Source organism: Cariama cristata, unplaced genomic scaffold (genome assembly GCF_000690535.1).
Source record: "Cariama cristata isolate BGI_N322 unplaced genomic scaffold, ASM69053v1 scaffold10112, whole genome shotgun sequence".
NCBI classification, from domain to species: domain Eukaryota; kingdom Metazoa; phylum Chordata; class Aves; order Cariamiformes; family Cariamidae; genus Cariama; species Cariama cristata.
The window spans coordinates 1-11938 of NW_009603237.1; the positions used below are offsets into that span (position 1 = coordinate 1).

General features: G+C 41.8%; 1 protein-coding gene across 1 annotated transcript; it reads left to right on the forward strand.

Moving 5' to 3' along the window:
- Nucleotides 1–319: 319 nt before the first annotated feature.
- SP4 (Sp4 transcription factor) lies at nt 320–6665 on the forward strand. Its single transcript, XM_009695097.1, has 3 exons — nt 320–400; nt 878–2435; nt 6597–6665. The coding sequence occupies exons 1-3, from the start codon at nt 320–322 to the stop codon at nt 6632–6634; spliced, it is 1677 nt and encodes a 558-aa protein (XP_009693399.1). The 3' UTR covers nt 6635–6665.
- Nucleotides 6666–11938: the final 5273 nt, after the last annotated feature.

An 11938-nucleotide genomic window follows, 5' to 3' on the forward strand; every position in this document is an offset into this window, starting at 1 on the left:
AGTGGCCGTCGATGCTTTAGGGGGCAGGAGGAGGAGGAGGGTTGTGGGTGGTTTTTTCCTGCTGTCTCTGGGAGAGGAAACCAAACCTCCCCTTTCTGGGTGTTAACTCTCCAGCCCCCATGGGTTGGGTTTCAAACCACGTTTCTTAGGACTCGTTCTTTTGTAATAATGATTTGCACTGTTGTTTTTATCAAGAGGTAAAGGCGACAAGCTGGGAACTAAAAAGGATATGCTTGTAGGTTTTGTTATTGTATAAATGAAGGTGAATAATTAACCTGTTACACTTGATATTTTTGCAGATCAAAAGAAGGAGGAAACTATGCCCACAGAGGGAGAGAAATCTCCCGAGGCAGAGAATAACAACAATAATAATAAAAAAGGGAAAACTGGAGGCTCACAGGTAAAGCACACACACCCGAATAGGGAAGTGCCCAAGCTATTAGCATTTAAAATGAAATCTTCAGCTAACAGCATTTCCTGCTCAGGGCATCTTCTTTGAGTTGGATGAAACATAGTTGGTTGGTGCAATATTTTTGCTGCCTGGACATGTTTTTTTATTGCATTTTGATCAGCTGCTTTCCATGTAATAGAAGCATTTTTAAATTTTTTTCTTTATTTTAGCGGGTGGGGGAAAGACCGAATTGAGGATGCAGTTGAGGTCCTGGCTGTCACACATTCGTTGATAACTGAGGGCTTTATGTTAAAAGATGATTTACAGAAATATATACTTCCTTATTCAGAGCTGTATCATTGGTCTCTATGCAGAAGCACTTTTATTTTTTTCTGCTTCCTGTGTAAACCTTAATGCTTACTTCTTATGCTTTGTACTCATGCTCTTCTCCTGAATCTGTTCTGTTTTCTTTTTTTTTACGGATAGGATTCTCAGCCTTCACCTCTCGCTTTGCTGGCAGCCACTTGCAGCAAGATAGGAACTCCTGGTGAGAATCAAGGAACTGGACAGCAGCAGATTATTATAGATCCAAATCAAGGTTTGGTGCAGCTTCAGAATCAGCCACAGCAGTTAGAACTGGTAACAACTCAGCTTGCTGGAAATGCTTGGCAGCTTGTGGCTGCTGCTCCTTCTGCTTCAAAAGAAAATAACGTTGCTCAACAAGGATCTTCTGTTGCCTCAAGTGCAGCAAGTCCCTCCAGCAGTAACAATGGAAGTACATCTCCTTCAAAAACCAAATCGGGCAATTCTTCTGCGACAACCCCTGGACAATTCCAAGTGATTCAAGTACAAAATCCAAGCGGTAGTGTCCAATACCAAGTGATCCCACAGATTCAGACAACAGAGGGTCAACAACTTCAAATCAATCCATCTAATGCTACTGGTCTACAAGACATACAGGGTCAAATTCAGCTTATTCCTGCAGGGAATAATCAAGCTATCCTCACAACTGCAAATAGGACAGCTTCGGGGAATGTTATTGCTCAAAACCTAGCAAATCAGACAGTTCCAGTCCAAATTAGGCCTGGTGTTTCCATACCACTGCAACTGCAAACTATTCCTGGTACTCAGGCACAAGTTGTAACAACGTTACCTATAAACATTGGTGGGGTAACCCTAGCATTGCCAGTGATAAACAACGTGGCAGCTGGAGGAGGTTCAGGTCAAGTTGGCCAGTCTACTGAGAGCGGAGTTTCCAACGGAAATCAGCTAGCATCTACACCTGTCACTTCTGCCTCTGTTAGTACTATGCCAGAGTCTCCTTCCTCATCTTCCACCTCTACAACCACTGCCTCAACATCTCTAACTAGCAGTGACACACTAGTAAGCTCTGCGGAAACAGGCCAATACACAAGCACAGCAGGCAGCAGTTCCGAGCAGACAACTGAAGAACCTCAGACAACTGCTACAGACTCCGAAGCCCAGAGCTCCACTCAGCTTCAGTCCAATGGACTACAGAATGTCCAGGACCAGTCAGGTTCCCTTCAGCAGGTCCAAATCGTAGGTCAGCCTATTCTGCAGCAGATACAGATCCAGCAGCCTCAACAGCAGATTATTCAGGCCATTCCTCCACAGTCATTTCAGCTCCAGTCAGGGCAGACTATACAGACCATCCAGCAGCAGCCTCTGCAGAACGTTCAGCTGCAGGCAGTGAGTCCAACTCAGGTGCTCATCAGGGCTCCGACTTTAACACCATCAGGGCAGATCAGCTGGCAAACTGTACAGGTTCAGAATCTGCAAAGCCTTTCGAATCTTCAAGTTCAAAATGCTGGGTTACCCCAACAACTAACCATTACACCTGTGTCTTCAAGTGGTGGCACAACCATTGCCCAGATTGCACCAGTGGCTGTTGCTGGTACCCCCATCACTCTGAATGCTGCCCAGCTTGCTTCAGTTCCAAATCTTCAAACAGTAAGTGTTGCCAACCTGGGTGCTGCAGGTGTTCAAGTTCAAGGAGTTCCTGTTACCATTACCAGTGTTGCGGGTGAGTGGTCTGATAAAGTTTTGAGTTTGGCTTGGGTTTGTTTGATTGGGTTTTTTTGCTACTGCAAGAATACCGGACAGTTTTAAATTAATACTTTTTTTCAGGATTTTCTGTAATAAACATTAAACCCTTAACTGTGAGGGAATATGTTATCACTAAAATTCAGATTTTAAAATAGCTGACACTTCTAAACATTGAGCTAATATTGCCAGTTGTTGTCAACTGAAATGGAACTGTTTGATAAACTATCCTTAAATGATCCTGTTCTCCATCTTACTAAAGACTTGTAGGCTTGAGGAGTGAACGTGAGACTTTACTGTTAGAGCTTTGATATGATTAAAAAACAACAGGAAAAAGCTTTTTCCAACCAGGCAGTATTCCTAATCTCTGTATGGGGGATGTAGGATGAGAAGAGTGACAATATGTGAACTGGGTTATCTTATGTTGTGGCATGCATTTGTATGGAACTATTTGTTGTATTCTGTGCTAGCTCCTAAAGTTGTTCCCTTAAAAGTTTGAGTTCTGCAAAGAGACTGAGTGGAATAAGGTATGCTTGTGCACAACATAGTTTTTATGACTTGTCTTTTTAAAAAAATGAAAACATCTGGTAACTGTACCTCAGTACTTGCTGATGAACTTTTGATATGTATTATGAAATGCCTGTTTGGTTATGCTGGTTTAATAGTTGGGAAAGGAGCTATTAAAAGGCTCTAGGCTGGATAACAGAGCTTAGTTCTAAAGTAAATTCTGTGCAAGGTCTCTGCAGTGTCCCACAAGGGCAACTCTGTATGTAAAATTTGCAAACTTTTAATGCTTAAGATAAATCTTGGTTTAGGAGTTCTCTATGCCAGTTTGATAACTGCTTACATGAGCTTGGTTTTACTTCATACAAGTAAAAGTCTTCTATGGTAGTAGTTACCATAAACTTGTGTCTTAACAGCAACCCAACTATAGACACAGTTTAGTATAAAACTGTAAGAAAAAAGTCATGTTTAACTACTGTCCAGTCTACATAAACAAATGTTAGTATCATGTTGACAATCTATTTTTTTTATAATCACATGTTACGATGAAAAATGTTTAACTGGGCAAAGGATTGTTCCCTTTAATTGAAGCATTTTTGAGGACACTAATAATAAGAAATTTTATAATAAGAAATTTGCTGTTGGGAGAATTTAATCTGCTGTTGCAGTCTTTGGCGCTTGATGGCATGTTGAAATACTAAGACCTAGGTTGGTTGCACTAAACCTAGTTTACTTAAGGAGCATTACAGAAATGTTACATCTGGGTAATCAGAATTAAAATCTTGACCTTGTGTTTAGCTGTAATGGTTCAAAAAGAAGTTTCAGTTAGCTGGAGCTAACCAGCTGCTAGAACATCTTGTAGTCCAGTTTGCCTTGGAAAAATTTTTTCTTGATGGGAAGGTGCTGGTTGACTACTGTTGTTAGACAGAAGTCCCTGCTTTGGTAGGGCTCTTCTTAGCAAGACTGCTTTGGGAACAGCCTAGATTTCGGGGTGCAGGAAGAACCTTTCTGCATGCAGGTTTTTTCCTTCTTACTAATGGTGTACAGTTGTTTAGTATGCACTAGTAGGTATTAGAATAACAGATTCTGAGTATCAACTTGTTCAGTTATCTTGACTGCACCTCTGCTCGCATGTGATGTCTTTTGGAAAATAAAGGGATTGATATTTGTAACTGAGGATGAAAGAAGTGGAATGAGTCACAGGTATGGTCTGGAGATGTCATACAGGGTCCATAAGTTAACTAAACTTAAGCTTTGTGACCACTGAATTCCCATTCACCTTTCCCACCCACTCCTCCCTTCAGGTAGCCCTCATGACTGTTTCCGAAGCACTTCTAATTTTATGCTAGCAGCAGTGAATCCTCTGACTTTTTCTCCATTCCTTTGTATATAAGGTGCTATTCCTGTTCCCCAAGGCTTGAGGTTATTGAGAAAGACCAAACTTTGAGAATGTGAGAGATTAGTTATAATTTCCTTCTGTTACTTATCTCTGCTTCTCTCCTGTGAAACTTCCAGATGTTACACTCTGGGAATGGGAGACATAGTAGCATGGAAAGGAGAGTGAAGAGCATAATGTGCAGTCCTCAGTGCTATATTAAGTATTCAAGGAAAGAATGGTTATGAAATAAAAAATGACAAACATGCTAAAAATCTAAACTTTGCTTACTACTTATAAGGAATAAGCTGTCTTGATCAGGGCTATTAACTTCCTCAGATTTCCTGGGTTTTTGTTTTGAAATGGGTTTTGCTATTACTGTTACTCTGGCAAGGGGATGTCAAGGACAAGAAGGGCTTCTTCAAATAAATCAGTAGCAAAAGGAAGACTAGGGACAATGTGGGTCTGCTGTTGAACGAGGTGGATGCCCTGGTGACGGGTGATACAGAGAAGGCAGAGTTACTGAAAGCCTTCTTTGCTTCAGCCTTTACTACTAAGGCAGGCCCTCAGGAATTCCAGACCCTGGAGGTAACAGAGGAAGCCTGGAGAAAGAGAGACTTTCTTTTGGTCAAGGAGGATTGGGTTAGAGATCATTTAGGCAAGCTGGACACCCAGAAATCCATGGGCCCCAATGGGATGCACCCACAAGTGCTGAGGGAGCTGGCAGATGTTATTGCTGAGCTGCTCTCCATCATCTTTGAAAGGTCATGGAGAACAGGAGAAGTGCTTGAGGACTGGAGGAAAGCCAACGTCACTCCAGTCTTCAAAAAGGGCAAGAGGGAGGACCCAGGAAACTACAGGCCAGTCAACCTCACCTCCATCCCTGGAAAACTGATAGAACAACTCATTCTGGATATCATCTCTATAAGCATGTGGAGGAAAAGAAGGTTGTCAGGGGTGGTCAACATGGATTCACCAAGGGGAAGTCATGCTTGAGCAATCTGATAGCCGCCTATGATGGTATGACTGGCTGGGTAGATGAGGGGAGAGCAGTGGATGTTGTCTACCTTGACTTCAGCAAGGCTTTTGGCACTGTTTCCCCTAACATCCTCATAGGTAAGCTCAGGAAGTGTGGCTAGATGAGTGGACAGTGAGGTGGATTGAGAACTGGCTGAATGGTAGAGCTCAGAGGGTTGTGATGAGCGGTACAGAGTCTACTTGGAGGCCTGTAGCTAGTGGTGTTCCCTAGTGGTCAGTTCTGGGTCTGGTCTTGTTTAACCTATTCATCAACGACCTAGATGAAGGGAGGGAGTGTACCCTCAGCAAGTTCACTGATGATACAAAACAGAGGAGAGGCCAATACACCAGAAGGCTGCACTGCCGTTCAGCGAGACCTGGACAGGCTGGAGACTTGGGCAGAGAGGAACATGATGAAGTTCAACAAGGGCAAGTGTAGGGTCCTGCACTCAGGGAGGAATAACCCCATGCACCAGTACAGACTGGGGTTTGACTTGCTGGAGAGCAGCCCGGCAGAGAAGAAAAAGTTGACCGTGAGCCAGCAATGGACCCTTGTGGCCAAGAAGGCCAATGGTACCTTGGGGTGCATTAAGAAGAGTGTGGGCAGCAGGTCAAGGGAGGTCATCCTCCCCCTCTACTCTGCCCTGGTGAGGCCACACCTGGAGTGCTGTATCCAGTTCTGGGCTCCCCAATTCAACAAAGACAAGGAACTACTGGAGAGAGTCCAGTGAAGGGCAACGAGGATGATCAGGGGACTGGAGCATCTCTCTTATGAGGAAAGGCTGAAAGAACTGAGTCTGTTCAGCCTGGAGAAGAGACTGAGAGGGGATCTCATCAATGCTTATAAATACCTTAAGGGCAGGTGTCAAGAGGATGGGACCAGCCTCTTTTCAGTGGTGGTCTGCAACAGGTTAAGGGGCAACAGGCACAAACTGAAACTCAGGAAGTTCTGTCTGAATATGAGGAAGAACTTCTGTACTTTGAGGGTGGCAGAGCACTGGCACAGGCTGCCCAGAGAGGTTGTGGAATCTCCTCTGGAGATATGCAAAGCCCACCTGGATGCGATCCTGTGCAACCTGCTGTAGGTGAACCTACTTTGGCAGGGGGGTTGGACTGGATGATCTCCAGAGGTCCCTTCCAACCCCAACCATTCTGTGATTCTGTGTTACAGGAAACCTTTTGAAAAAATAAACTGCTCAGTTACCCAAACATCTGCAGGCTGGTATTTCCATTCTTTTTCTGCAGTACCTGAACTTGTCAGGGTGAACTCTTTTGTACATTAATTGAACTCTCCAGAAGTGGATCATTCGCTACAAATGAGTGGTAGAAGTAGGTGTTGGGAATGAGCTGTTTGGAGGATGTCCAGAAAGTGTCAGGGAAAAGACTGAGTGAAGGACTCACCCCATCCATTGATTCAGGTTTGTTAGGAAAAAAAAAAAGTTACTTTGTCCTTCAGGCATACTCAAGTGATCAAGCCAGCTGAGTTTCAGGGGAAAAAAAATAAATCACAATAAGTATTTGTCTGAAATAACTGTTCTTTTAATTGTGATGTATTTCTGTTCCATGAACATTGGTTTTCCTAGTTATTTCTACAATGACGTACTTTAGGTATGTTTTTCTTAGTTTTTCAATAGTAAATGAAATAGTAAAGCAATAGAACACTAAATAACTAACTGCAAATAACAAGAATTCTTAGCTTAAAATTATTATGGAAATGTTAAGCTATAGAACTGTTTTGAGAAAATAGCTTTTTTTTGGGGGGGGTCAAAGGGGTTCTAAATTCCAAAAGAGACAAAATTTCATATTAGGAAGAAGAAATATTAAAATCTTCAAGTAAATATTATATTTTGGTCTACTTTTTATAACCTTTGTTACTCAGAGTTTAGGATCCCAAGGTGTGTAGGCTTTACTGTAAACCGAGTAGGATGAATAAATGTGTTTGGGTTTTTTTTGTTGTGTTTTTCAGTTAAAAGTTCAAACATTGCTCTTGGTAAGTGTAACACTTTGGGTTGTATCTTGTGTGTGGTCAAAAAGCAGGACAAAGCAGAGAAGTTCTCACATCCTTTCACTTTCTGGCATGGGGGAGAACTCAGTCAATATCAAGATTATAGAGGAAAATTACTTTTTTACTGTGAGTGTGACCAAGCACTGACACAGGTTGCCCAGAGGAGTTGTGGACTCTCTGTCTTTGAAGATATTGAAAAGCTGTCTAGAGATGGTCCTGGACAACCTGTTCTGGGTGGCCCTGCTTGAGCAGGGGGGTTGGACCAGGTGACCTCCAGAGGTACCTTCCAGTCTACACTGCTCTGTGATTCTGTGAAATTTTCCTGAGAAGATGTACAAAGTGTCAGTCAAAGGAGTAATTCTATGTACAGAAGAAAGCTGGATGAGAACATAGAAACTAAGTATCTGAGCCTTAAAAACATATTTTTAAACAATTGTTTAATTAAGAGCTAATCAAACAATGGGCTACTTAAAAGCAACTGTGTTTACTTGAACATGCAGAGATCTACAAATACCTGCTTTGCTATGAGATCAGTACCTATCATGGCCTTTAAGCAAGCTAGTTCTGTACAAAGTAAACTGTATTTTTTCTGTGCAGTGTGAATTGTTGTTGTTTTATACATGATTCCCTGTTGAACAGGACAGCCTTTAATGTTAATAGGTGGTAATTTCCTGAATTTAGCCTCTGTGAGCTTGGGGACAACCAGGTACTGGACAGTTCCCTTGCCTTTTTTCAAGGCTTCTGGTGTGGTAGCTGTAGATGCAAATTCAGAGGATTCCTGTCCCCCTCCATCCCTCATCCCCTTCTTAAAATAAAGTATCCTTTGCCTTTTTAAAGCTTATTTTCAGGCTCTTTTGTTTGTCCGGTTGTGTTAATTGACGATATAAGTGACTGGATGGAAGGAACTTGTTTTAGTACTAGATAAATCTAAGAAAAATATATAGTTCATAAAACCATTTCCTTTTGGTGGGCTAAGTTGTGGGGTTTTTTTGTCCCTCAACACATTGAGCTTGGAGTATATTTGTTTTGGGAATAGCACAGAATGTGAACACTTGTGGATGCTGAAGAATATGGGCTGAGATAAAACTGACCAGTTAAACTGTAACAAAATGCTGAGTATTAATGGCTTCCCTGTAAAAGTTTTGTGTTCTGCCTGTAGGATTTCTTTCACTGGAGCCTTCAGAAGAGGTGGCAAGCTTTTTCTGAACTTGTTAATTGTTTTTGCTGACAGTGGGGATCTAGTGGTGGTGGTGGAGATGGAGGTGGATTTTCTGAATAATTCCCTGTCTCTTACGGGGGGGAAGTCAGACTTGTATCTGCCTTAATTATAAATCTTGAAGTAATTTTGTTACATGATGATGATGAAGGTGTTTGTCCCATACAAAAGTGTGTGAGACACTTTTGTTTTAAAAATAGTGGAAAATATTCCTTGCATTTTATGTATAGTTAGTCCAAGCTTTGTTAGTTGCTTTAGGCAAAAGTCACCAGATTCCATCACCTTGCAACTCAAATTCAAGCCATTTTGTTTAAGATGAGTGGTGACATGGCCTGAATTATGGGGAATTTGGAGTTGATCCACCAAAATAACCTGGAGGAATGACTTCTGTTCAGTGGAACAGTCTGTTGTCTGGCGATACTGGAACTGGAGAGTTTTAAGTCTTTTACAGGGATGTGCTGTGTACTCTAAAACAGTTATTAATGACAATGAAGTCCAATACCAAGTGTTCTGATTGGGACACTTAAAAAATATAATGAACCTTGCCCTTCTGTTTCATATTCTGTAGTAATGTGGATTACTAATGCATTTTCTCTTTGACCAGCTACTTTCATTGCACTACTATTAGTAGTTAAGCAGTTTGTCAGTACCTCCAGGTCTCCTCCTGGTCTCTCATGCCTTTTCTCGTTTGTCTGCATTCAACTTCAGCCTATCTTCAAGATTTTCTCTTACCTTTCCTTTATTAACTCTTGTGTGACAGTCACTAATTTTATGACTTGCTGTTCAAAGACTGAAGACATTGTTTAGATATTACTATCACTCTAGCTCAAACTTTGCAGAGGAGTTTGAAACATTCTACCAAATTCTTTAAACAGGAATAAAATGATCCGTAAGATTAAATGCATATAACTAAGGAATAGTGACTGGAAAAAGGGAAATATCACATCCATATTTAAAAAAGAGGATCCTGGGAACTACTAACCAGTCAGCCTCATCTCCCTGCCTGGTAAAATCATGGAACTGATCCTCCTAGAAGCTACATCAGGGCATACAGGTGACAGAGGTGATGAGAAACAACCAACATGGCTTCACAAAGGGCAAATCATGTCTGCCTAATCTGGTGGCCTTCTACGATGAAGTGACTATGTTGGTAGGTAAGGGAAGAGCAGCTGATTATCATCTAGCAGGACTTACGTAACACCTTTGACATGGTCCCACACAATAGCCTTGGAGAGATATGGGGTTTATGTATGAACTATTTGATGGATAAGGAATTGGCTGGATGGCCACATTCAAAGAGTTGCCGTCAATGGCTCAATCTCCAAATGGAGATCAGTAATCAGTGGTGTCTCTCAGAGGTCTGTATTGGGACCAGTACATTCAATATTTTTATTAATGACGTAGTGGGATTGAGCGCACCCTCAGCATGTTTGCGGATGATACCAAGCTGAGTGGCGCAGTTGATATGCTTGAGGGAAGGGATGCCATCCAGAGGAACCTTGACAGGCTTGAGAAGTGGGCCAGTGTGAACCAAGTTCAACAAGGCCAAGTGCAGGGACTTGCACCCGTGTCGGGGCAATCCCCATTATCAATACAAACTGGGTGATGAATGGATTGAGAGCAGCCATATGGAGAAAGACTTTGGGATACTGGTAGATATAAAATTGGATATGGGCTGGCAATGTATCCTTGCAGCCCAGAAAGCCAATTGTGTACTGGGATGTATACAACAGAGGCGAGGCCAGCAGGACAAGGGATGTGATTCTCTCCCTCTTCTCCTCTCTTGTGAGACCCCATCCGTAGTACTATGTCCAGTGCTGGAGTCCCCAGTACAAGACAGACATGGACCTGTTAGAGTGGGTCCAGAGGAGGGCTATGAAAATGATCAGAGGGCTGGAACACATCTCCTATGAAGAATTGGGGTTGTTCAGACTGGTGAGGAGGAGGCTCTGGGAAGACCTTATTGCAGTCCTTCCGCATACAAAGGGAACTTAGAAGAAAGACTGGCAGAGACTTTTTACCAAGGCCTGCCTGTAGTCACAGGACAAGGGGCAACAGTTTTAAACTGAAAAAGAGTAGGTTTAGATTGAACGTACTGTGAGGGTGTTGAGACACTGGAACAGGTTGCCCAGAGAAGTTGTGGATATGCCCTCCCTGGCAGTGTTCAAGGCCAAGTCGGATGGGGCTTTGAGCAACCTGGTCCAATGGAAAGTGTCTCTGCCCACAGCAGGGAGGTTGGAGCTAGGTGATCTTTAAACTGCAGGTGATGCATACAAGAATAATCTGTTCAGATACTCTTCCCACCGTTCAGTGATCTGCAGCTCAAGTCTTCCTGAACCAGAAGTGGGATGATTTATTTTTTTTTATTTCATAATCCTTGATGGATTTCTTTTCTTATATGAATTTGTCTTTTGAGTCTGTGTAAATTTTTTACATGTTCAATACTTGCCTGCAATAAATTGAGTCTTAAATAAAAATGTGTCTTATACAACAATTAATGTTCTCAAACTCCTGTATTATGAAAAATTAAACCATCTGAATCACTTTTATACCACTCATGGGCTTCTATTATCTTTATCACATATGCTAGTTATTGAGGAAGGGGAAGGTGTTTAGTCTGAAGTCTTAGAATATCATGCTTATGTTGTTGACCAAAAACAAATGCATTTTCATGACAACATGTAACCTGTGGGTCTCCTTGCTCATGTTAATGTAATAGTAAGTATGTGTAGAAGCAGAACGCAGTGTAGCTAAGCAGGGAGAGATGCCTGTAGGTGGTAACAAGGTGAAAGGAGTTTAAAATAGCCACAGTATATACAAGCAAACTGGCAAATATAAATACCAAGGGTGGAAGTCAAAGGAGCTGAAGGATAGTGGTTGCATGATCTTTTTTTTTTTTTTAATAACATCCAGTGTTTCCATGGATGTTCATTAGCTAGCAAGCAAGCTGCAGCAAACACCTTGAAAGAAACAAGCTGCAAGCTGTGGAATCTGCAGTAAAAAGATAAGTACAAAGCACTGAGCTATTTTCCAGAAAACCAGAAAAAATACAGAAGCTTTTCTTAGTTTTTTACTTCATAATGTGTTACTTGGCATTCTGAGGGTGTAGTTGAGAGCAGTATAGAAATTTAGTGTACTTTTTCCAAAGTCATGAAAGGTCACTTACCACTGTTCTCAGGTTGCCTTGAGCTGAGAATTGTTGCAGAACCACAGTGTTCTAAATATTATAGCACTGGCATCCTTTTCAAATGCTTCAGAGTAATTATAGGAGAAGCATTTAGTCTTCTAATGACAAAATTGCTTTGGTTGTGGGATTTTCTTAAACTGAAATTCAAAATAGTGGCAGAAACCGTTTAGCAACAAACT